The sequence below is a fragment of the Benincasa hispida genome, chromosome 12, assembly GCF_027475165.1.
Source record: "Benincasa hispida cultivar pf3 chromosome 12, pf3_genome.v1.1, whole genome shotgun sequence".
Taxonomy (NCBI): Eukaryota; Viridiplantae; Streptophyta; class Magnoliopsida; order Cucurbitales; family Cucurbitaceae; genus Benincasa; species Benincasa hispida.
The window spans coordinates 67,695,468-67,722,126 of record NC_143489.1 but is presented as its reverse complement, the minus strand read 5'-3'; the positions used below and the strand labels follow the sequence as shown (position 1 = coordinate 67,722,126).

Here is a 26,659-nt window from a genome sequence, read left to right as displayed (position 1 = left end):
CGAACGACTCTGACCAATAATCAAAGCCTCGATCTAGGATGGACGAGCTGGCTGGTGTCGAACGGCTACTAAATCTGAATGGCAGCTGGAACCAGTTGAGACAGCGCGGCTTGGAGTAACACTCTACAATTTCCTAAATGGTTGCTGTGATATCGACGTTTGCGACTCCAGCGATTCCCATGGAGGCTGCTGAAGAAGACTATGGTTGATTCTCGTTGATGACAGCTAAGATTTCGTCCCCTTGCTCTGATACCATGATGAAAAGAGAGACGAAAAACGAGGTTTTTTATTATTGTTCAGATACACAAAATACACCAAATAAATAGACAATGGGAAGCCCTAGGTGCATAAGAAATTACAAGAACGCCCCTAGATTAACAGACATTTTCGACAGGAATACATTTTAAATAAGTCATTTTAAAAGAAAACGGAATATTTGGTAGTCACTCAAAATAGTCTTTTAAGTGTATTTTAATCAATTTTTATCCAAAGTATTTAAATAAAAATGAGTTTTTTAAAAAACATTTTTTTCTTAAATCACTCTAAATGAACCCAAAATCTCCTAATAGTGGTTGAGTTGAATTCACTAGAGGTCGTCGAACTTTTGAACCGTATGGATACTGATTTGTCAGTCCTAGTATGTTAATATCTCTTCTTTTTGTAAAATTCAAGAGAACTTTGCACCTTCTTCAGGTTCATCTCGATCTTGAAAAAGCTGTTCCCTCATTCATTGTTTTGATTCTTCTGTTTTTAATATACCGCTGCCTTAAAAAATGGCAAGAAAGCAATGCAAATACAATCTAAAATTTGGACAACAGTATGGTTAAGAAGATTGTACACTTCCCACCAAATGAATAATATTTAATAACCGAAGCTCGAAGATTTATCTATACACAACAGAATGAAAAACAACTGCGCTACAGGAATTCTTTCTTATCGATTTATAGGAAAATGATCCGCACAAGAAATTCTCAGAACCTAAAAAATTAGGGCACATTCTTCACAGAGCTTCGGACAATGGCTTAAATTATGGGTCCTCTCGCATATCAGGCCTCCTCCTGGCCTGCAAAGCCAACCGTGCATCCCGCTCTCGTTCGAACTCCCTGTAATCAGTTCGCTGCAAAAAGGAAACTTTATCAAGATATTGGTTTGAGCTCTTTTTGTAAGCATCCAAGTCCTCTTCCAGACCCTTGTTCTCTTCCTTGAACTCCCCCCAGTCTTTTTTCGTCTTGTCAAGTACACTAAGCTTTTGTTTCTTCTTGATTTGTTCCAAGACTACATCAACAGCTGAAGTAGGAGGTGCCTTCATTTTCTCATATGCTTCTTTTGAATCAGCATCTACAAACTTTTTAATTTCAACATTTTGGCCTGCAAAGTCCCTAATCTCTGTGATCTGTTGAAAGTAAAAGAACAATGGTTTGAGTTCATCAACTAACAGATCAATATAATAAAATGCCAAAACTTGATGTTTCACTGTTTTACAAGAAATGGTATTGCAAAATGAAATAAACGAGGCTAGAAACCACACAAGCTGATTGGGGGCAAGTTTGCACAAATCAAGTACAGTTCTGAAATATCAGGACTGCCAACCTCTTGGAGGACTCTCCTATACATCTCACACAATGCCCCCCAAACTAAAATTAAATTACATTGGAGGTATAGTAACAAAATATGGTAGACAAGCCACACTAAGAAGAGGCTTGATATTTTGTAATACTCATTCTCTCCTCAAGATCTCTCTAATTTGATTCCTTTCAAATCAAATCCTCCCAATGATTGCTCTAATGGCATTAATCCATAAAAAATTAGCTTTGGTTTCGAGCTTTACACTCCGAAGAAAAGGTTATACGTTACCCCCCATAGGGCATTTTTCCAACAGCTATGAGGCTATGAAAAGCCAAAATATATTAGAGGATTATCCCAACAGCTTTTTCCATATGAACATCAAAAAGACAAATGCACTTGATCCTCCCCTGCCTTCATGCAAAGAAGGCAGTATGAAGCTTAAAGCAACAGATGGCCCTTTTTCTTCTTCTTTTTCTAAAAGCAAAGAGGACACCTTTTCTACGACTTACTTGTTGTTAATGCCATCAAATTGTAGTATCCAAAATTTTCAGTTTCCGACAATCATGCACTTCAGCAGAGCAGCTTCACAGAGCATTTCACCAAGAATGTTCTAGATGGATCCACCCTCCAAACTCTTTTATCTTTCCTTCATTCATCTCATCAACAAGTCAAGCACAGTTGCTATCTACTTCCCTCCTGTAAGTTTCTCCTCACACCCATTCCCCAAGAATGAGTTTCTTCTTCCCAAGGAACAAAGAACAGAACATTTTTTCCCGAGAAATCACCAAAAAAAAAAAAAAAGGACAGAGAGAGATGGAAGAAGAAGGGTATTTCATACCTACCCATGCATCATTACAGAAGGATGTTCTCCTTCCACCCAACAACAGAGAAATTCTCTAAACAATCATCCAAACTAACCAGACAAACTAAGATAATCCATCTTCCGCTCTATACGTCTCATAACAATAGAAAACCAAATGCCTAGATAATCAAACCTAAAAGGGTAGAAAAACAAATGAAAAATTGTGAGGAAAGTATTGGCACCTCAACTTTCCCCCTGCAAGAAATGGTAGCTGCAGCATCCCTAACAGCTGAGAGAGCAGTAGCAGCAAGCATCCTAGCATCATCAGTAGAACTGTTCTGCAGAACCTCGGATCCTTCTGATAATATATCTTTTTCTTGAGGCTTCTTTGACGTCATACCAAGATATGCAATCCAATTCTAGACACAGGGGAGATGGAGAGAGAAAAAAGTAAGAGATATTTTCACTATATTTTGAGCCGCCTCATTATGCAAAAGAGCAGAATGTGAATTTTTACATTGGATGGCTTCTTTGAGTTTTTATTCACAGCTGGAGATCGTTTGGTTGACAAACCTTTTAGTGTTTTTCTAGACACCCCTTTATTCATTTGCTCCCACATGGAATCAACACGTGCTTTTATTTCTACCATGATAAAGAAGACCACTTGATCAACAATTTAACATGAGCAGCACAAAATGTATGGTAAAGAAAAGAATTAAAGCAAGAAACAATGAAGGACATCTAGTCGGCTACCTATTCTCACCTGTGTCATTAGTCTTTCCCTCTGAACCCATATGAGCAGATCCTTCCTTAGTTGACTCCATAAGCATTTCATTCACAGTATCTGACATATTATGTGGAAAAACTCAACCTTCCAAGGAAAAATAGGAAAAGCTGAAATCTTGTATGAGATGTTACCATACATGACTCAATACTTGTGGAAGGAGGATCAACTAATGCCTTGATAATGAATTGAGGTAAGAGTACTAATGGAGATTAAACACTTAGCACGGTCCCGACAAATAAAGATAACCAGAAGACAACAAAAGATGATAAAACGCCAATCAGCAGCAAGACTGTCCTTTCCATTATTTCAAGGAGCAAATGTCTTCTGTTCACTCAAATAATCTTTACCCATAGAGGAATTATCTTCAAAATATAAATGGCATACCTCAGTACAGATCAAAAACAGAATTCCAAAGGTCAGAACATGAAACAACAAAAAATTCCTCGAGGTTTGGAAATCAACTGTTGTAACATTGAAAATTGAAGGAACTCTATATAAGAAGGTATTGTAAAATGAAAACAGTTAACAAGATGTAATTACAAAATTTAGGCAGCTAGTTTTGAAAAGGGGAAAAAAAAATTATACACGATAGTTTATAGTTTACAAGATCCTGAAGGCCTGATTACAATTATATTCGAAAATACATAAAAATCATCCGGTTAGAATTTCGATAGCAAAAAATATATTTTTCATAAATGGGGCATACGGAAGGTTATTTTCAGTACCCAGCTTCAAGTATCGCAAATCTCTGATGGCTACACCGTATGAAAACTTAACCCCTCAATAAAATTCCGAAAAAAATTTTACAAATACCGCAGGACGAATATACTGAATTAAAATATTTTTCACCCCTCCTTTATGAGCCCTCAAGAATTCATATCTTTATCTTAATACTAGAAGTCCTCAATTGAAGGTTCAACTCAGAAAGACAATTACAGCGCCACGAAGAGTAAGAAAACGCATATATTCTAAAAAACTTGCTGGATTTGAATTCAGTTCAGAATCATACATATCTGGATATATGAGAGGAAACAGAAAAAGGAAAAGTAAGAAAGGGAAGAACAATGAACGTTCCTCCTCGTTCGCACAGGATTGGTTGATTCTGAAAAATTTAAAGCAGAAAGCAATTTCATGAAACAACAAGAAGGAAGCATAGAAGAAAGAGGAGTACCAGAGCCATGGAGGTCGTTGGTGGTAGCCATCGGAACTCGGAAGGTTTCTCTCTCGCGAGGTTTAGGGCTTTCAATGGAAATTTTGTGTACTTAGCCGTGGAATCACCTGGACTTGTTTTCCCGGTTCCGCCTCGGCCCAATATTATTTATAACCCATCCCTTCCATTTTTCTTTGGTTTATATATATTATTTTATTGATTAGCTTCATTTTTTTAAAAATAATATTTTAAAACTATCTTAATTAATATACATACATACATTCGATAAATTTTAAAATTAGTCTTTTGAATTTATTTTTTTTTATCAAACTTGGTTAGATAATACTAATAATTTTCCGACGATGCAAAAGGATAATTGCAATAGATAGCATAGAGACAATAACTAAGTATATAACAATATTTTTTTTAAAAATAATAATAAATATAGCACAGTCTAGTAGAAATAGACTTCTATAGTTGATAGATTCTCACCAGTGATTTGGTCCATCACTATAAACTCCTACCAGTAATATGGTCTATCATTGATAGACTATCTAAATTTGGTCATTTTTGTAATTTTTTTTTACATTATGCTATACTCACTAATACTTTGAGTCTATTGCTATATTTGTAGTTGTTCCTTTCTAAAATTTATGGTTTGAATGCTAATAGAGACGTTTTTTTTTTTTAAAAAAAAGAACTATAAAGACTATTTTTAAGAGTTATCTTTATCCTAAAAAATATAAACTAAATTAAAGGCATGCTAACTTTCGACAGAAAAAGAAAGTTTCTTACATCATGCTCACGGCTAAATGAAAAGTCTCGACAAATAGGATCATGAACAGTCCAGTAGCATGAAGAGTAAATTAATGTTTAATTTACGCATTGGTTGATATATATTACTCTCAACGTATATTTTTACTTGCATACAATATTTCGTTTTTTTAACTCAACAACTGAAGAATAGAAACTAAGTTTAGACCTTTGAAATGAGATACTCTTTATCTATTGAATTATGTTTGAATAATTGTTAGGAATATTAGTTATAGTTTTGTTTTTCTTTTTTCCCTTCTCTCATGTGATAGGTATATTATAAGGAAATAGTATCAAAGGAGAAAAAGTTAATTAAACATAGAGTAGCATAATTAAGCTTGGTTTTGTAGTAATTTATAAAGAGAAGAAGGAAAATAATAAAGCAAAAAGGAAAGGCAGATAAAACCAGCCTTATTTCATAAAATTTGGAAATTTAAAGTGTAGCCATGAACAAGGTTGGGAGTTGCACACAGCCCCCAGTACCAAAGCTACTATACATAAAAGCTTAATTAATTAAGCACCCACTTAATTAGTACTCATCATAATTAATATTTGGCTCACACCATAAACACTCATATAATACATATAATATGTGTATATATATATTTATATATATTAATTTATATATAAATATAATTATATATACATATATATTTAAGCAGCGGAAGGAGCTGTGATGTGGTTAACAACTTCAGCCTCAGACAGCACAGAGATCAAAGGTGTGAGATTAGTTTCTTGTTTAGTTTCAGATTTGAGAACATTTTGGTAATCCAAAGATTCATCTTCGTAAACTTCCCACCATTTCTTCACCAACATTTTTATGTCTTCTCTGTCCATATTCTCTTCTTTTCCTGTGTACCTCCACGGTTTCGATCCCTACACATACGTTAATTTAAAATAAATATGACAGAGACTTCATCATTATAAATTTAAATATTTGAGAATATAAGGACTAAAATAAGTTTTAACACGTACCGCTGCACAGTAGTGGACAACTTTGACTTTGTCGACGTCGATGTTCTCGGGATGACGCCACAGCATGGCCATGACGAGATTGTAAATGGGAGGAATTGGCTTGTATATGTCGTTGAAGTACATGTTCAAGAAGTCCTATAGGAGATACAAATAATATGATAATTCAAAAAAGAGTTAACTTTGTCCATATTTAGTCTTGCAATTTTAAAATATTTTAACTTTAATTTTAATTTTATTTCTTATATATCTTAACTCATTCTCTTAGACATAAAATTGAAAAATTAAGGTTGTTTTCTTACGAATAAAATTTACTTCATAGAAAGTAATCAATATATACAATTTAAATAAATCTTTAAAGTTAAAAAAATATATAGACGTATTAAATAAAACCTTTAAAGTTAAAAAATTTATCAAATATTTTTAAAGTCCAGAGATCTATCAAACACAAAATTCTCGATAAAAAAAGTAGATACAATTTAAGAGTAATACTTGATATAGTCTAGAAATCTAACCATTTGGTCTCGCACAACAAATTTCATTTTAACATTTATACAATTTTTTTCATAAACTAATGTAACGGCGACACAACTCAAGTAGCAACTAAGTATTAATCCATATTGAATGAATGATTAATTACCTGCTCAGCAAACAATGTTGGAGTAGTGTTCTTGCAAGTCTCAAGAAGATCCTTGTAAGTGAAAAGATCAGGTTCATACACAAAAAATCCAGCATTGAAGTAAAGTGGTGGTGGATTTCCCATTTCCTCCACAGGCCATTTCACTTTGTCAGGGCATTGTTGGCAATACCCAATTTTGTATTGTGGAGAATTACTCCATGTCTTCTCACAAAAGCAATCCATCACTGCATAGAAGTATCCATTTGGCATTTCAAACAAATGGTCTATGTTTTCAAACACTTGGATGTCCCCATCCAAATATATCAGCTTCTCGTACTCCACAAACTGCAATCAAATCAATCGTTACTTGAAGTTAAAGTTGTCAAATATCATCAATCGAATTTAAATTAATTATAGTGACTATATTACAATACTTTAACAAGAAACATGAATGAATAATATGTATAATATTAGTACCTCCCAGATCCTGAGCTTTGAGTAATTGATAACGTAATATGCCATGGCAAATTGGGTCTGATTTTCCGGAGGATAAACAGGCTCGATCTCGCGGACGATACAACCCTGATACTCGAGAATTTGACGATGGTCTTCAGGAACATCAGGAAGGACAGCAACAATGAGAGGGTAGGCGGCTTTGGCCTTTCTGAGACCCTTTGCCAATCCAACTACACCTTTCCAATAGTCACCATTACCAGCCAAGAACGTCACGTACGCCCTCTTCGGGGCGTCGATCGACTCGATGGCGTTTTTCGGGGCAGCTGCTGGAGACATATTATCCTTGGCGCTTTTGAAACAATCAAAGTTTTCTTTAAAAAGGGAGGCAAGAAGGACCTAATAAGAAGAGCAAGCTTACAAGATCTTGTTTTAGTCCTTCAAGCTTGAGTTGTGAAGGAATGGGAAGGCAGCTATTTATAGGGCCTTGAGGAACATTGCTTAGTTTATAGGCACCCCTAAGTTTATATATACTTATGATTGTGATTGTAATTACTTGCTACTTATTGGTTTAGATATTCATATTTGTGGTATGAATATGACTTGGAATCCTATCCTTAAGCTGAGATGGAGGGCATTTTGGCCATTTGATCAAAAGTTGTAAGAGTTTGTATTCTCTTCTCCTATCAATAAGAAGATTCTTGTGCACTTTGATCATCACATCCCTCTTGGATATACTAATCTTATATCCTTCTTGCTTTATTACTACTCCCAATATTTCAATTATGGGTCATTCCTATCTATGAACCTTTTTTCCCTTCTCTCTCTTGCAAGTTTGTAGACAAGACAAAAATGGATAATTTAGGGAGGATCAAAGAATCTCAGACTTTGACATTTTATTTAAATATGTTATGATTATATATATATATATATATAAAGTTAATGATCTTTAGTTGCTTAAGAAATGGATTGCAATTGTGTTTAAGACGATGTTTGATGACTATTTTTGTTTAATTTTTTATTTTTAAAAATTAAATTTATATAAACTACTTTTTTTTTCTTTTTTTTTCCTATAATTTTATTGTTTTATTACCGTCTCGTTAGAAACCTTTTTAAAAACCAAACTAATTTCTTTAAAAAAAAATTAAAAAAACTTGGTTTTGTGTTTTTAAGGGTTACAACAAGCTTAGAAAAATATGGTGAGAAAACAACCATAATGATCAAAACAAAATATTTCAATAGATGTTTTTAAAGTATTTTCGATTATAATTTTATTTAGACCTTTATCATTATTATCGTTAAGAAAAAAAGAGAAATTATTTCAAATGGTAAAACTGTTGAAAATATTTACAATATATAACAAAATTTTAAAACTATCAATTATAGACGTTGATAGACACTGATAGAAGTCTATTAATGTCTATCAGCGTTTATCATTGATAACTCTAAAATTTTACTATATTTTATAAATATTTTGATTCATTTTTTTATATTTAAAAAAAAAAAACTCATATAACTTGTCTGTTAAATAAATTTTGGCCCAATTAATATGGTTAAAACTTATGATTTAACGAGTTGGCTAAAAATATTTCCAAATTCTCACGGGTTATTGACAGAATTGAAACCTACTTAAAGTAATTTAATATTGATTTTACAAATCTCTTGTAATAAACATTTTAAAATAAAAAATTTGTGACACATTGGAAGGGCAAGAATTTGATTCGATAAAGGTAATGATCAAATGGGAGTTTGTCTGATTGTGTTGTGGCGGATCCAAAATTACAAATAAAGTCGAAGCCAATGTTGTAGAGACTTAGCCGCTACACAAAGTAAAAAAGGAAACCTACTTTCTCCAGATTATTCGATTCTTGTATATGCAATATTTAATTCAATGATAATGAAAGCTTTTATATATGTATATATATACACGTATAATATTAATTTTCATCGACATGTTAGACATTTCTATGTTTCTATGGGATTTAACATTTACATAAAGGGTAAATTGATATTTCTATTATATAGTAGAAAAATTTACGAAATATTAAAAAAACAACAAAACGTCACTAACATAAATCATGTTAACTAGTTTAAAAATAATAAAAATGTTTCTTTACTATTTTTTTAAATTTTTTTGTCTATATAATTTCAAAAATATCCTTCAAAATTGACATTTTATTGATATTTTCATAAAAAAAATTGTAAAATTAATATATCGATATTTCCGTCAACATCGATATTGAACCTTATATATATATATATATATGATTTGTTTCATTTCGCAAAGTTTCAATATTACTCTTATATTTATAAGATTTTTAAATTATTCTAGAGTAAGGAAATTCGTTAGGATGTTGGACAAAATAGGTTCTCAAACAATATTGAATTAAACTCTCTTCAAACTGTCATTTATCTATGTAATTCTTATTGATGCTAACTTCTCTTCTCTATTGAACATACCGTCAATCCGATACAACTCTCATCTACATATCTCACTATGATTACATCTTCTTTTGAGACTTATTACTTATTTATTTGGTATTGAAGGATTCTACCAACATGACCGATCAAGAGCATGCCTCTAATACCATTTGTTAGAGACAAAATCTTCATACCAATTGTGATAATTGTCATCACTCATATTATCGTGGATCTCTTTTTTAGTCAAAGTGGAACTTTGTTGTTTGTAATTCCTAATATAGGCCAGTGCCAACCTTTTTATATCTCAATTTTCATCCAGCATTCTGACAATGTTTTCTATTGTCTAAAATTGTTTTTCTTTTAAAACGTTTATGAGAGATCAACGGTAATATTCTAACTCTAAAAATGAATAGAGTAGTTGTTAAAATAAAAAGAAAATTCAATGGAGGGGTTTTTTTTCCTTCCTTTTTGGGGGGTGGGTGGGGGGGGGGGGGGGGGGGGGGGGGGGGGGGGGGGGGGGGGGTGGTAATTTAACCTTAATGAAAACAAGATGTCCCACACGGTTGAATCACCTTAGCTTTGTGGAAAAGTCTACCTCTAGGCATAAGGGCATCCAAATTTGTGTGTTTTGTTTTGTTTTGTTTTCTTTTTTTTTTTTTTTTTTTGGCAGAATAGATGTATAAATACATTGTCTTCTTCTACACCTAAGTATTCCATTCTTTGAAACTTGTTGTTTTTCAACTTAAATTATTATACCATCTAAAGTAATTAAACAACATCAAATACGAGTAAAATTTGGTAAACAATTTCAAAACAAACATGATTACACAATAATGGCAGCTTTCAATAATCCTAACGTAGTTGAATGGTAAGAGCAAAAATGTTGATATCATTTTCAGATTATTCTTCACTATAACAACTGGGAATTAGGATGTATATGGGATTGGACAGACAAATTTGTAAAGCGTATAAAAGTCTCCAAGCTTACGTCTTTGTAATAGGTGACATTTCTATGAACTCCTAATTATTGAAAAACACTTAGGTGCATCTCGAACTGTATATATCTTTGCATGCCACCCACATAAGCACTCAATCACAAGTTACTACGTAATAAAATTTTCTATTAAAAATATATTATTTCTCTCTTCGAAGATGAAAATGCACGGAGAGATAGGGGTAGTCAAAGCTCCTCTCATGTATACTCTTCTTTATTTACATTGATATCTACTAACCACTGAATCAATTCACAGCGGTAGAGAATTAATCCAACCCTTCATAGAACTCTTAATAGTGTTACTCCAACCTTTATTTTTTAATACAAATGAATCAAGTGTTGAATTATTCTTTCCATTAATGTGATTTACTTTAAATCTTCATTTTGTTGTGTGGTTTGAACTTTTTTGTTATCCAACCTTTTGTTTATTACTTTCAAGCAAAGACGTTAAAGTAACCGTTTTAATAAGAATTTATTGAAAAACATTGTTACAAATGGCAATGGAATCAATACTAAGTAAGTTTCGAGTCTACTTGTTTAGTAACCATTTTTTTTTTTTTTGAAATTTAAGTTTATAGACAATGTTTCTACCTCTAAATTTCTTTCTTTATTATCTACTTTTCACTCATTATTTAAAAACCCAAGTCAATTTTTTAGAACTAAAAAAACCTTTCAAAAAGTTGTTTTTGTTTTTGAAATTTGGTTAAGAATTCAATTATTGTATTCAAGAATGATGCAAATCATTGTAAGAAATGTGAATGAAATAGACTTAATTTTTTAAAATAAAAAACAAAAAAACAAAAAACCAAATGAGGTTTTAATAATCATTTGGTTATAGTTTTCCTAAATCACACGTATTTTCTTGAGTAATTACATTGGATAGCACTTTTAGATCTAATAATCAAGTATATAATATTTTTAAAGAACTGTAAATATAACCAAATTTATCACTCTATCATAGAAATACTCCTATCAACGATAGACTCTAAGAGCTAGATCTAAACTTTACTATATCAACAATTTTTTTTTGGATTATTTTATATCTACTAATTCTTTAGGCTTTATTTCTATATTTGCGACTACCCCTATTTTCTTACAACTTCTATACAATAATGTTCATATTTTCTAAGAAAAGATATTTGAGGTTTTATTCAAATTTCAAAAACATAAACAAGATTTTAGAAACTATGCTTTATTTTCAAACTTGATTTGAATTTCGAAAATATTTGCAAAAGTAGATAATATGAAAAAAAAAGAAAAAAATACTTTCTTAAAATTGGTTATGAATCAATATCTCAATTGAGTTGAGTTGACATGATCTCAAGCACCTCCGCCCCTAATTTAGAAGAAAAACACAAATAAGTACAAAACAAATCAACAAACATAAAACGAAGTAGCAATGCGTATTGGGCCTCTTAAAATTCTAAAAAGTCAGCTACATGATTACTTTCTCGCAATATACAAGCAACTACAAATTCTATGTTAGAAAATAAATACAAACAATTATTCCAGGCTAAGAGCCAATACCAAGGAATTGGATGTAATGGTGAAGGGTGGCTATCATTTGTTCGTAGAATCACTCATATCATACTGCCAACAAAAGTTGCAAACAAAACTTAACAAGTGAATGAAATTACTAATTCAAGATCAAAAGCATAGAATGTATATAACCATGTTTCACAGATCTACAAAACAACATGGACCTATGAAATAATATAACCAATCAAATTAACGATGTAGCTACAACAGATCTCGGCAGTTGAACTAAGGGAATGTTTGGAAGTAATTTTGAAAGGACTAAAATCACTCTCGAACATGTCTTTAATCATTCAAAATTAATTTTAATGGTAAGAAAATTACATTTAGAAGTGTAAAACCAAACATTAAAATGATTATATGAAAATCCAAATCACTTGTAAACAAACAATTTTCATTGAAATCGTTGTATCTAAAATCACTCTCAATCATCCCCTACTGATTTTTCATTTATCTGCTAGTCTCAACGCCCATTTGTAAAATAACTTCTAGCACCAGATGGCAAGCACTGAAGAATTGAATTGAATTGTGAATCAGGAAAATGATACTTGATGATGATAAATTAACAATGACCATCCGAACTTTGTTACTTATTGTGGATTTTCTTCACAGTATTAGGCCATTAGAAATATATAGTAGTGAATCAAGCAACGCAAAAACCCAGCAAGTGTCGACCTATATAGTCTATAACTATGGAAGGACAGCGCATTTTAATTTGAGAGAAGCAAGTTATAATACCTCTCCGTTATTATTCTGTGGAGGAAACTATCAATGTGAGATCTACAACCTCTGCAGGTAACTCAAGTGTAAGCCCACTCGATACCCCATCAAAGCTGAGTCAATCCCACATTATCCACTCTGACATCGAGATGGAGTTAATCAACATTTTCAATTCCATTACTTGAATTTAGTTGAAAAATCCAGGATAAATAGATAAGTACCTCGGGTTGACATCCGAGAAGGCCAGCACGAGCCATTGCTTCTGCTTGAGCTATTCTTTGCCTGAATGTCTGAGCCATCTCGTCAGCCTGGAAAAGATACAAGAAATAAAAATTAAAAAAATCTATTTTAGTTCAGTTGATTATACGAGGTGAAATTGAACGGGTGGAAAAACCATAAATTTTGGAGCTTCCCCTACATAAGATCACATAAAGGTTGAAATCACGCTAGCAGTTAAATATAAGGGGAAAAAAGAGACTCGGCAACCAAATATACACAAATAGCAATAAGAATTGAAAAGTGCAAAAGGAATACCTTCTGAAAATACAAGCAATGCACGTCACAAAATTTATTGGATTGTGAATCATGTCTCCAGGAGTAAAGTGCGAAAGACATACCTTCTCAAAAACAAGCTTTGGATTGTGAATCATGTCTCCAGGAGTAGGTTCCAATTTCTTGGTAGAAAGACTAACACGGCCTTTGTTCTGGTCATAGCTCAAAATCATGACCTACAACCACAAAAATTAATTTCAATATGTACAGGGCCGTACAATGATGATGACCTCCATCAAGCTCTTATCGACAATGAAATACCTTAAGCACATCTCCTGGTTGAAGAACAGTTGCAATATCTAATATGTGATTTTGACTGATTTGACTAACATGAAGAAGCCCATTAATTCCACCGATGTCAATAAAGGCTCCATATGGTTTCAGAATCTGCACGGTCCCAGTAACTACTGAACCAATTCTTAGCTCTGCTTGGCTAACAATGGCCTTGGAGTTACTTAGGATTAGCCGAGATAGTTCTTCATCGACCTCAACAAATTTCAGACGTAGCTCTTTATTAAGCAGCTCCTCTGCAGTTGATTTCTGATAAGTTGACACGAAAAAGAGATGCACGGCACAGTATTGAGCTTAAAACTGATGAAGAATACAAGCAAAAGTAGTGGTCTGTAATGGTCAAGTTAATCATATTATCACAGAAATAATAATAGAAGTTTTAAAAATTCAGTCAGTTAAAGCATAAGAAGTCAGCAAAAAGAATGTCAGTTAAGTGAACTAACTGCTGATATCTGAGAGAAAGGAACAAAGCCTCTAAGGCCTTCCACAAGAACTACTACTCCCCCTTTGGTTGCACCAACAACCTGCATTTCAAGATCCTTTTCTTAGGAAAAAAAAATGAGATGGTAAAAGTAGTAAACGGTGAAAACAAGTGTGAAATCTTAAATTAGTCAACGAATGACAAAGACATTTAAAATTCACATTTGTAATGAGTGAGAAGAATGATAAAAAAGAAAAATAGTGTGGGAGTGCCTCTGCCCTGCAACTAGGTTATGAAGCTAAGAAGGAATTAAACAGATGAAAGGCAATGGTCACATGAATACTAAAAGGAAGAAACATAATTATAAAAGCATGATATATTTTGCAGAACCCACCTTACCCTTGATAACAATATCCTCAGCTTGGAGTTGTCTGCATCGCTCCCATGCAAGGCCATACTGGACACTTCTCAAGCTCAGAATTAAGCCATCACCATCTTCCTGTTCAGCAATAATTATGAACTCCTCTTCTAAACCAGGATATATACCTGCTTCTTCTACATGTTTTATTTTAAGAATGCATGCCTCTTGGGTGGGCAAGTATGCAGTTCCCTTTACAGTATCAACCAGTGCCCCATTAGCATTGGTACAGAATACAGTACCTTTAACCTGAGAAGACAATGATTTGAACTTATTGAGAAGTTAACCGTTATCCATTAGTCCATAAGATGCATGTGCAAATATTAAGGAAAGTAATGACACACATTTCTGTTAGCTATCTGATGTTGGAGCCAAAATGTCAGTCAGCTAACATTTACCTAATTAAGCTGGTTTTTTTGTGGTGGTTATAGACTGATGGGTAGTTAAATAGTTTCAACAGCAGATCACAAATTTTCAGGAACGTCTAGCTCAATTCTTTCTATAATCAACTTGTGTTCAGTGGAACAATTGAAAACTTTCAAAATTCATATGCATAAGGCCCAATGTTGCTTGAGACTGGGAATCATTGATGACATTTGATGTATCGATATATTACGGTTAAATTTAGGGAAAGGAAAACAGGGAGAGAATACCAAAGACAGCTAGAGTTCCATCGAATAAAGAGTGCATTATGAAATACAACGCTAAAAACCTATTTATAGTACTCAAAATTAAATCTAATAACACAATTCAAATGCAAAACAAATAAACGAAATAAAACAAACCTAAATCAAATTGCAAATTGAAACTAAATCAAATTTGAATAACATGATCAAACATCCCCTCTAAAACTTTGAAGATAAGTCTTGACCTTTTGTTGATTTTTTTTCCAATATTGTACAAATTAGTTCTTCTTTATAGACTCTTTCGAACAAGGATCTTTTCTGTAATTACAGTCTTGATCAAATCATTATGGAAGGCTCTGATGTGTTCGTGAAAATGCTACAGAAATAAAATTCTTCGCAAATCCACTCACATAGGGATACTTTTTTCGTTCTATGCTCAAAATTCAAAGAAGGAATGTGCTTAATAATAATAACCTCCTACATTGGCAAGCAGTAACCTTCAAAACGAACAAAGAAAACAGGCAATTCCATTATTACCTAGTCGCCTTTACATAAATAAAGATCAAGTGAGTTTGCAAAGCTATGAAGGTGTTCAGATTATAATGAATGAGAATTGTTCTGGAAATCTATCTACAACTGAAAACAACAAACACCTAAGCCAAGAAGAAAGAAAGTGGAATAATGGGAGACTAACCTTGGTTCCGAGTTCAGAAACAAAGTCGTAATCTGCAAGAGCGGCATGGAAGTCTTCAAGAGTGAAGGAGACGCCATCCATGGGGGATGTACAGCAGCGTTCATAAGCTTCCTTGAAGAGTTGCTTGAGTTTAAGGCGCTCTTTGGTCTGTGCATTGGAAATGGGAGAAGGGGAAGAAGCTGCAGCTGAAACTAATGGAAGCAGTTTACGCCATTCCTTTGGAGGAAATCGGTTCCAGTTCCAACTGGAAGCTGAAAGTCGCCATGAAGAAAGAGGGGAATAGGAATACCTCGACTTCAACCCACAACAAGGTTGATGCGCCGATGAGCTCATCTCCGCCTCTCTCCACCCTCTGCTCCGGCAACTTTGTATTCCGGCTATTTAATAGGTTATTGGAGAATTGTCAAAGGGAAATTTTTATGGATGGCTCCTATGATGCAAAATAACCCATTAAATTTTCACATTATAAAAGTAGCATCTTTTTTAAAAACTCGTGTAAATGGTTTTTCTCGGACCTCTTTAGTCGAGGTCATTATAGAGATTTAATTTGAAACATTAGGAATTCAAATTATGCAATCTTGTGAAATAACAAAAATATCCCTGATTGAAATAACCCTTCATCTTCACAGAAACCATTATAGGTCCTCACTTCGTCTAAGTTCTCACTCAACTTGCTTTCCAGTTTAGCTCACTTCCACTTTTATTCACATCCTTAAAACGATTATTTGCATCCTTAAACCTCGTTTTATAGAGGTATTCCACTATTTCTTTCAATTAGTTAGATACTTTAGTTTTAATTTACCGTTTGTTAGGGTTTTTAGAAGTTGTATGAGATATCTAAGAATTCTGGATTATATAGTTGCATTTTTTTCATATCTTATTTTCTTTTTATGTATCTTGACTTAATTCGATGATTTTCTAGAGACGTCATTCTATCACGCTTGAACGTAGTTGAATCTCGAACGAGATTGGATGAAGTTGCACCGAGATTTATTGAATGTATCTCGGGATTTGGCTGATTGTTGAGTTTTTAGTTGCATCTTGTATAAAATCTCAAGATATATGTGGCCCGAGAATGCTGGGAGATTTTATATAGAAAGCAACAAAAGCCCTAATCTCGTGGCACACTGGTGTAAATGTCCTGAGTTCTTCATGAATAAGGCACGATCTTAGTCGAGTTTACCCTGAGTATTCCCCCGAGATTTAAGGCAGTGTCCATAGAAATGCTTCTATTTTGTTGTTGTTTTTTGTAATTGCTTCTGTTCTGTGGTCTGTTTGGTAGATGGCATTGGTAACTAAAATCCGCACTTGTAATTATTTTCTGAAAAATTTGACTTGTTCTCATTTAGCGAAAATTGTTTTTAATATTAAGAAAAAAGTAACACCTAGACAGTTATACATATTTAGGCAAAATGTTTCTAGTCATTTTTTGGACGTTAAGTTAGTTTTTAATGGGCCTCTATACCATTATATTCTTTTGAGGGAGGTAGAGAAGGCATAGAAGCCGTTATTCGCTTTAAATTACTGGAGAAGAAAGTCTCTTTTGGCCATGACGAGTATGATATATTGACAGGATTGAGGTATAGGCCCAGACGAGTAGTTGAGTTTAAACAAGAATAAAACTCTTAGGCTTAGGCATTTATATTTGGACAATAGGTCTAACATGAATGAGACTGAGTTAGACAAATGTTTTCTGGACCTTAAGTTTTAGAATGATAAGGATGCGGTGAAGATGGTCACATTCTATTTCATTAACGATTATGGGAAGGAAAAAGAGGCATCGCATGGACTGGACCACGTTGGGACTCATAGATGACTTGGAGGATTTGTGTAGCTACAACTAGGAGAACATGATTTTTGTTAAAACATTGAGTAGCTTAAAGGGTGAACTAAATGGGAAAGTGTCGTTCTACAAGAAGAAGCCTGTGAATAGTAAGTCATCTGAGTCATAAAACTTGTATGGATTTTCATTCACTTTTCAGGTTCATTAAACTGTTTTATCATATTATTGTTAGTACTTTGACTCTATCATGCACTGACGGTTTCTTGTTTATTTTTTAAATTGGTAGGTTTAAGTGTATGAGATAGTTTCTTCACTCAGCGGGCAGGTTATGAGTAGGGTTTTCATTGATGCAATACCGCGCATTATGCAATGGAGTTACACATACTTACCTAGATCTAGGGTGATTCAAACACAATTTTTTGGGTCTTAAGTGGTAGTTCGTTCTTCCCTACATTTTATATCATCTTTTAGGGTTTAGGGATCTAATTTTCATTCTTTTTGTTTACATCCAGGCCCGTATAAATGATCTTGTTATGAACGATGAGAAGCAGGCCTACTTGAAGTGTACCTTGGACCTTCCGACTGTCGAGGGGTATGTAGAACCTCCCTCTCCTTCACCAGAATGTGGTCCATGGTCTAATTAAGGATGAGGGTCAAGAACGGGTGGGTGGAGATGCGACTGGTGATGATCCGTTGGCGAGTGGTCGAACCACAAACTCTGATTCACCTGTGAGTGAGTCGCATGTAGGATGTCCACAGGTGAGTGTACCACCTGAGACAGTTCCATCTGCAAGGACTACAGCTAGTGGATAACGTACCACATGTGAATGCAGTCAGTGAAGGAATCAAATCCCACAGTGGAAGTGTTGTGAACGTCTTGCATCCCGCAATTCGAGTTTTACATAAACAAATTCAGTATACTAAAACATAATATAAACATGTAATATAATATGCTTTAGGGAAAAAGATTATAACCATTCTTACCTTTGTAGATTCCTAAGTTTCACGAACAATCCTCTTGAAATTCCAATAAACGGCTCCTCCAACGATCTTGGTCACGAACGATTTCTTGAACAATCTCGAACTGTACCATGAGAGTAACCTCATTATTCTCTAGGATTCCAATAGAGGGATAGGTGGTATCCAACTATTAGGAGGGAAGAAAAAAGGGTTTTGGAGATTAGAGAAGATTCTCTTTGTGGCTTAGGAAAAATTTTGCACAATAACACTTGTGTGTTATGTATATTAGTGTCTCCCAAATGGGTTATAGGGAGATCTTTATATAGAGAAGAGCCAAGCCCTTCTCCTAATTCTTTAGAAAAAAAATATAAGTCTAGTTTGATTAATTTTAAACTATTTTAAATTAATTTGGACCTGTGTGTTGCATGCAATTCTTGATTATAGATTTTAAGTCATTCCATTAAAACTATAACACTTATATTTTGATGCTTTATTAAAACCTATAAATTTGCATCTAAAGACATCTTTTAAATACGACAATTATATATATCTAAATAATGTCATACTCAATGCAAATTCTATTTTCATTTAATAAATATAACACTTATATAAATCATGCATGAAAAACAAGCATTTATTTATTATAACAATTTTAATATATAGTATGATACATGGATATGTTTAGGTTAATCATACATCACTAACATAACACTTACATCATGATGCATGAGCATGATAATTTAATCATGCATCTATAAAATATAACCTTTTATATTTATTTATGATGCATGTAAATGTTTATCCTAAGGTGGGTATTTTTGAATCTATATGACAAACAATATGTAATATGAATTCAAAGATTAACTTAAACATCCAATGCATAATTAAATTAATTTAAACAATAAAAATTGGACCAATTTTGGCATCCTAATGCAAAATTAATTGATTAAATTAATATAAATATCATATTAATTTAATTAATTAATATTAATTAAATAATACAAAGGAAATTGGGTCAAAACAGTTGTAGTCGAACCGTCCTCGCACACGCCACCAACACTCCGTCGAAACTTGGAGCATTCATTGCAAGGCTGAGGTCAGCGTTGCAACATTACGACTACTTTGCGTTGCGTCTGCCTTTCAATGTTGCAACGTTGAGATAGTAGTGCCGCAACGCTGAGTGGTAGAATGTTGTTGTTCACATCGTTTCCGGCTCCGGACTTGCCCCGAACACTTCCCTTTCTTCCCGATCTCTTTAGCAACCGTTGCCCTTTTGATCAAACACAGATTTATAGACTCAAAGCAAGTATTAAATTGACCAAAAATTACAATGGGCTCTTACAATTTAATTAAACTAAAAGTAATCTACATGCCAAAATCGAAAATATCCAATCTTGTAAACCGACATTCAAACATTTCAAATGTAGAATATTAAACCCATCTTTAAACTATTTTTTTTTTTGAAAAATACGAAGAACATGGATGCAAGAAATTGGCTTTGATACCAATTGAAGGGATTGAATCCTACAACAAAAACATTGTGAACCTCGTACTTCTCCCAATTCGATTAACAAATTCAGTATACTAAAGGAGTCATAGAGAGACCTTTATATAGAGAAGGGTCGGCCCTTTTCCTAATCATTTTCCTATTTTCATTTTCCATGATTAATTAGTTAAATAACATTTATTTAATTAATTAGCACAATTAAATAACACTTATTTAATGTAATTTGCACATTAATTAAATAACTATTTATACATTAAATCTAATTTAATGTATATATATTTAATTACCATAAACATCATATATATGTGCAATTCCTCTCTATTAATTAATTTTTTTGTTCATCTAGTTCACTTGAATTAATTAACTGAATCTTATTCAAATATTAATTTCCAATTTAATTTGAATTATAGATCATATTCATAATCAATTATATATTAATCACATTAATATATGGTTTCCACAAATTAAGTTGAACAATTCAAATCACCCTTCTTATATATCCTCTAGTGAGCTAAAAATGGGATCTGCTAAAAATGGTTTCCTCAATGATATGGGATTAATTAGCTAAACTCATTAACCAAGTTAATTAATATTCGTTAACTGTGGGTACACTCCATTAAAGACCCGCAGCTGCACTCTTCTCACTACAGATATATTTCTGTGTCCACGGATATAGATCAATAACAGTAAGTTAGTCCTTCAGGAGTGTTCATAACTCCAATTGGGTCAAATTATCGTTTTACCCTTAGGTTACCTCTGATTCCTTAAGTATCAATGTTTCTCTAATGAACAACCTATTTATGGTCCAACCAATAAACAAAAATCCCTCTTGAGTCAGTGAAAGGGTAGAGTCCTTTGTTCAAGTTTTGGAGACACCACTTAAGAGAACATTCACTCTTAAGGAGGGAAGGAGTGAATTACATCTTGTATTATTATATTCCCAACTCTCACTCAGTCTTGTTCCCAAACTATTGAGTTGGTGAACTGGCCACCCTCACCCATACAAATTAAAGGATAATCCCTCGTGAACAGGAGTTCATAATATATTCAGGATTAAGACTAAGTTGCCTCGGTCATCCTATTGAAATAGGAACATAACTAGTTAACGATGTTACATTTGGTGGTTACTATTTCGTGATCCAGTCTTATGCACACTCATTTCATAGGATAACCTCACTCACATGTCAACTATACGAATATGTTGGATCATTGTGTTTGTATCAAATACAAAGTGGGTCGTATCCATAGTGTTACTAGGATAAGATACCCAGCCTTATCCCTATACTATAGACCCTTTAGGTTGTATTTTGAACATTGATCCTTGTATGTCTCCACACATAGTTCAAGACTCATAAAGCAACCTTAGATTTTATTTTATTGGATTTAGAGTTATTAAGACAAAATAGACAAACAACACAAACAATAACATTTATTGAATTAACATTTATAACTCTTTATTGATAACGGTCAATTAATAACATTTATTATCTATGAGTTTTAGGGCATAAAACCCAACATTCCACACTTGAAGCACTTGAAGGGAAAGTTGGATTTCATGGATTCATCCTTTACGGCTGAGCCAAAGGTCATAAAGGACATGTCGATGCTAGTATTGAAGGTAAGTTGCATTAAAAAATGTTCAATAATTATTTACATTGCTTTAGATTGTTTTATTTGGATTATTTCTTTATATTATTTCTAGGGTACGTTGGTTGAATCTCTTGAAGAAGCAATTGGCCGGGACCTACTTGTTGACAATACAGTGAATGACTATCCACCTAATGATAAGCCACTGGTTGAGGATCCCACTACTAATGATGATAAGACAAATCTAAGTAAGGACTCGAACGATGGGGAAGGTGTTGTCCTCATCGAGATATCATCAGGGGATAAAGATACAACTGGTCCATCAGTAGCTATTTTGCAAGAGCCGAAGGATGAGGTAGATGCTCTTACACCCCTAGTGTTTAGGGTTTATGCCTTTCCTCACAATATTTTTTTGTTTGCAACCTTTGGACTTTGACAGCGACGTTAATTTGTTATCTTAGTCTCCAACGGTATCTTAGTGTTTAGGGTTTATGAAATTTTGAGTCGAAATCTCACGAGGGTTGGTTGATCAAGTTTCGTTGGGTAAGTTCATTGGTGATCCCAAAATTTAATTTGTATGTATGGATCTTGGTTCCAAGCATTTAAAATTTGTGTTATGTTTTGTATAGGGGACTTAGTTCAGGGGTTTTTGGTTGGAGATCATTAGCTTGGATTAAAAATCGGAATTTGATTTCGAGGTAAGTAATATTACTAATGGAACTGCCCACAGGCCAGGCTTTAGTTGTATGCTAGCATGATAAGCATATGTTATGGTAAATGTTAGCATATTGATTGACAGTATGACCTGAATCAAAGTATGTTCTGGCACGAATTCTGATTTGTTTACATACACACCTAAGTACTTGATCGTTAGTATGTGATAGTATGTGTTTTCATATGTCGATGTCTGATCTGCTGGTGTTGAGGCATACTTGCATGTTATGGATTTATGATGTAAGTTAGGCATGGTTGATGTATAATATGTTGCTAAGAAATATGTGTATGTGATGAAGCCATGGTATCAAGGATTTTTATGTATGTTTTAGAACTGTACAATGTTGAATCTTAGCACGTTAAGACTGTGTGAATATCCTCATTGATTAATTAGATGCTCACCAGTTTGTGTTTCCTTCGGGATTCACCAGTTTTATGTTTCCTTCAGGATTCACCAATTTTTGTGGGCATACTTAACTACAATAGGATAGGACTCAGTCTCTTATTTGTTACATATATTTATGTGCCATAGGTGGGTATCTAGAGGACATAAATGCCTAACTTGACCCCAGTGGTGGGGTTACTTACTGAGTATTCCATGCTCATTCTTTTCTATGTTGATGTTTTAGGTAAGGGTATAGATGCACCGGCGATGGCTTAGCGGAATTCGTGATCGTGCCACTGGGACTAGTTTTTACACTTCCGCATCATGACATTTAGAGTCCTTATTTTTCCCTTAATGTTTAGTTTTATTGTTTTAAACTTCATTATTAAGGATTATTTCTTTTATATACCTTTAATAGTCTTTACGAATTATGGGTACCCTATTATTGTTTTAACAATTGCATTTAATAAATGTCTTTTGAACTTCTCTTGTTTAATTATCATTTATTTCAACATAACTGGGCGTCGTTTTAAATTCTATACATGCATTTATTTTAGTAATGACCTCACCTAAGTCCTAGGGGATCGGGTCGTTACAGTTGGTATCAGAGCCCATGTTTTGGGTTCTGTAGACTGACTTACTATGTAAGTCTAGATAATCCCTGTGGCCAGTAACGAATTCCTCGTCATCGCTAGGTACGTTCTACTAACGAAAATTTCCATGTGTATATGAGGGCAGTGATGTAGTGTTTTAAACGCATGATGTTTGAGAGAGGCCCAGAAATAGTTAGCTAACGTACGAATTTATGACAGGACATGGCACCTAAACATAGAACAAGGAAAACAGCTAGAGAAGAAATACAAGCAGAGAGAGGGGGAGTAATCAAACTACTCCATCGGCGCCAATTCCGCCTATGACCCAAGTGGATGAAAAGGCAATGGAAGCCCGAATTAGTGAAGCTGTTGCAACCGCTCTGATGAGGAAGCTGTAGGAACTAATCCATAGCATGATGGCAGGACAGCCTGCCCAGACTCAGGCTCAGGAGGAACCAGTGCCACCCGAGCCGTTAAGACAAACCCGTCCGCAGGACAAGGACACGCAGAGCCTGTCTCTCGAGGCCAAACATTTAAGGGATTTCTGGAAGTATGACCTTCGCCCCTTTGATAGATCGTTAGGAGACCCCACCAAGGCAGAACTGTGGTTGTCATCCATTGAGACAATTTTCTGTTTTATGAGGTGCCCGGAAGAGCACAAACTGCAATGCGTAGTCTTCATGCTGACTGGTAACGCGGCAATCTGGTGGCATTCGGTAGAAAAGATGATCGATATTGGAGGTGACCTTGCAACCTGGGAACAGTTCAAGGAACGTTTTTATGAGAAGTACTTTTCGACCAACACCTGATACAATAAGCAGACAGAATTTTGAACCTGAAGCAGGGTGTTATGTCTGTGGACGAGTACGAGCAAGAATTCGATAAGTTGTCTCAGTTTGCTCCTAAGCCAGTGGCCATCGAGGCAGCGAGGACCGAGAGATTTATCCAGGGCCTAAGGAGCGGGTTGCGAGGGATGGTGCATGCCTTGGATCTCAAGACATATGCCGCGGCACTGCGAGCCGCTGTGAAGATTGATGCCGACTCCCAGGGGGGAGAGGAATATAGGAGGTCACTCGGGATTGGGACCTCCGCAGGGCAGAAAAAGAAGGCTAAGCACAGAACTCTTGAACATTAGTAGAGGGGTCAGAACAACGTGCATGCTCCACGTCAGTGGGGACAACAGAGTACCCAGGCTGGGAATGGCAGGGAGGATAGACCGATATGCACCACTTGCGGTAAGAAACACTGGGGACGTTGTTTAGCCAGCTTTGGGAATTGTTTCCGTTGTGGCCAGAAGGGACTTATGGTAGATAGATGCCAAAGGAAGAATGCGCCTGAGCACAGAAGCCAGCCCATAGGATCGTTCCAGGGAGGCCCGAACCACCAGCAACAGTAGGGAAAGGTATTTTCTACCACTCAACGTGAGGCCGAGAAGTCAGGCACCGTGGTGACAGGTACACTTCCCATTTTGGGACACCATGCTCTTGTTTTATTTGACTCTGGTTCTTCGCACTCATTTATATCTGCTTTATTTATGAGACACGCCATGTTAGACTCAGAACCGTTGCCATTTGCATTGTTTATTTCCACTCCATCAGGAGAGATCATGTTAGCTACAGAAAAGATAAAGGCATGTTAGGTAGAGATAGCCAACCACGCATTAGATGTAACCCTGATAATTTTAGATATGCACGATTTTGATGTTATATTAGGCATGGATTGGTTAGCTGCTAACCCTACCAGCATGGATTGCTCTCGTAAGGAGGTTATCTTTAAGCCTTCTATAGGAGCCAGTTTTATGTTTAAAGGGGTTGGGACCGTAGTCCTACTCAAGGTGATATCCGCATTGAAGGCCAGTAGGCTATTCGACCAAGAAGCCTAGGGCTTTATGGCCAGTGTGGTAAACACTAGAGAGAATGAAGTTACCTTAACTTCGGAGCCAGTAGTGAGGAATTTTCTAGAAGACCTTCCCGGATTGCCCCCGCAGCGGAAGATAGATTTTGCCATTGAATTGGAGCCAAGCACAACCCCTATTTCGAGGGCCCCGTACAGGATGGCCCCGGCAGAGTTGAAGGAACTGAAGGTTCAATTGCAGGAGTTGTTGGACAAGGGTTTCATTCGTCCTAGCATGTCACCATGGGGTGCACCCGTTTTGTTTGTGAAAAAGAAGGATGGATCGTTACGTCTGTGCATTGACTACAGAGAGTTGAACAAGGTGACCGTCAAGAACAAATATCCCCTTCCCAGGATCGATGATTTGTTTGACCAGTTACAGGGAGCTACGGTATTCTCTAAGATTGACCTCTGGTCAGGGTACCACCAGCTGAGGATAAAGAATAGTGACATACCCAAGACAGCCTTTCGTTCGAGGTATGGACATTATGAGTTCATAGTGATGTCATTCGGCCTAACGAATGCACCAGCAGTATTCATGGATCTGATGAATAGGGTGTTCAAGGAATTCCTCGACACCTTCGTGATTGTTTTTATTGATGATATTTTGATTTATTCCAAGACAGAGGCCGAGCATGGAGAGCATTTGCGAAAAGTTTTAGAGACATTGAGGGCCAATAAGCTATATGCTAAGTTTTCTAAATGTGAATTTTGGTTGAAGCAGGTGTCCTTTCTAGGGCATGTGGTATCCAAGGAAAGTGTCTCAGTAGATCCTGCAAAGGTGGAGGCAGTTACGGGTTGGGCTCGTCCAACCACGGTCAGTGAGGTGCGCAGCTTCCTGGGGTTAGCAGGCTACTACAGACGGTTCGTGAAGGATTTCTCTCACATAGCCGCCCCTTTAACTCAGTTGACCCGAAAGGGGACAACATTTGTTTGGAATAAGGCTTGTGAAAGAAGTTTCCAAGACCTCAAGTAGAGGCTGGTTTCAACCCCAGTTCTCACAGTACCGAACGAATCAGGTGGTTTCGTCATTTTCAGTGATGCATCTAAGAAGGGGTTGGGATGTGTATTGATGTAGCAGGGTAGAGTAGTTGCTTACGCTTCACGTCAGTTGAAGAAGCACGAACATAATTATCCCACGTATGACTTGGAGTTAGCAGCGGTGGTTTTTGCTCTCAAGATCTGGAGACATTACTCGTATGGAGAAAAGATACAGATCTTCACCAACCACAAAAGTTTGAAGTACTTTTTCACTCAGAAGGAGCTAAACATGAAGCAAAGAAGGTGGTTGGAACTAGTAAAGGATTATGATTATGAAATTTTGTACCACTCGGGGAAAGCAAACGTAGTGACAGATGTTTTAAGCAGAAAGGTGGCCCATTCCGCAGCTCTCATTACCAGA

The 26,659-nt window shown here is 35.1% G+C and overlaps 3 protein-coding genes across 7 annotated transcripts; all 3 read right to left on the bottom strand.

Annotated features, from left to right (window-relative positions):
• Positions 1–806: 806 nt before the first annotated feature.
• LOC120092774 (craniofacial development-like protein) lies at positions 807–4,484 on the bottom strand. 4 transcript variants are annotated; one of them, XM_039050972.2, is made up of 6 exons: positions 4,327–4,464; positions 3,292–3,517; positions 3,132–3,212; positions 2,886–3,010; positions 2,611–2,787; positions 807–1,393 (listed from the first exon to the last, which is right to left on the bottom strand). In XM_039050972.2, the coding sequence occupies exons 3-6, from the start codon at positions 3,196–3,198 to the stop codon at positions 1,028–1,030; spliced, it is 735 nt and encodes a 244-aa protein (XP_038906900.1). In that variant the 5' UTR covers positions 3,199–3,212; positions 3,292–3,517; positions 4,327–4,464; the 3' UTR covers positions 807–1,027. The 4 variants fall into 4 exon arrangements, with proteins under 4 accessions (XP_038906900.1, XP_090164267.1, XP_038906898.1 ...); XM_090308141.1 differs by having other exon boundaries at positions 3,292–3,539; positions 4,327–4,436; XM_039050970.2 differs by lacking the exon at positions 3,292–3,517 and having other exon boundaries at positions 4,327–4,484.
• A 1,028-nt stretch (positions 4,485–5,512) lies between these two features.
• Positions 5,513–7,606, bottom strand: LOC120092772 (galactinol synthase 2-like). The gene is made up of 4 exons (XM_039050969.2): positions 7,187–7,606; positions 6,731–7,054; positions 6,094–6,228; positions 5,513–5,994 (listed from the first exon to the last, which is right to left on the bottom strand). The coding sequence occupies exons 1-4, from the start codon at positions 7,499–7,501 to the stop codon at positions 5,773–5,775; spliced, it is 996 nt and encodes a 331-aa protein (XP_038906897.1). The 5' UTR covers positions 7,502–7,606; the 3' UTR covers positions 5,513–5,772.
• Positions 7,607–11,961: 4,355 nt separating this feature from the next.
• Positions 11,962–16,269, bottom strand: LOC120092547 (small ribosomal subunit protein bS1c-like). 2 transcript variants are annotated; one of them, XM_090307736.1, is made up of 9 exons: positions 16,125–16,261; positions 15,836–16,026; positions 14,492–14,764; positions 14,120–14,200; positions 13,647–13,925; positions 13,451–13,561; positions 13,055–13,141; positions 12,852–12,971; positions 11,962–12,167 (listed from the first exon to the last, which is right to left on the bottom strand). In XM_090307736.1, the coding sequence occupies exons 2-8, from the start codon at positions 15,914–15,916 to the stop codon at positions 12,963–12,965; spliced, it is 921 nt and encodes a 306-aa protein (XP_090163862.1). In that variant the 5' UTR covers positions 15,917–16,026; positions 16,125–16,261; the 3' UTR covers positions 11,962–12,167; positions 12,852–12,962. The 2 variants fall into 2 exon arrangements, with proteins under 2 accessions (XP_090163862.1, XP_038906593.1); XM_039050665.2 differs by having other exon boundaries at positions 15,836–16,269.
• Positions 16,270–26,659: the final 10,390 nt, after the last annotated feature.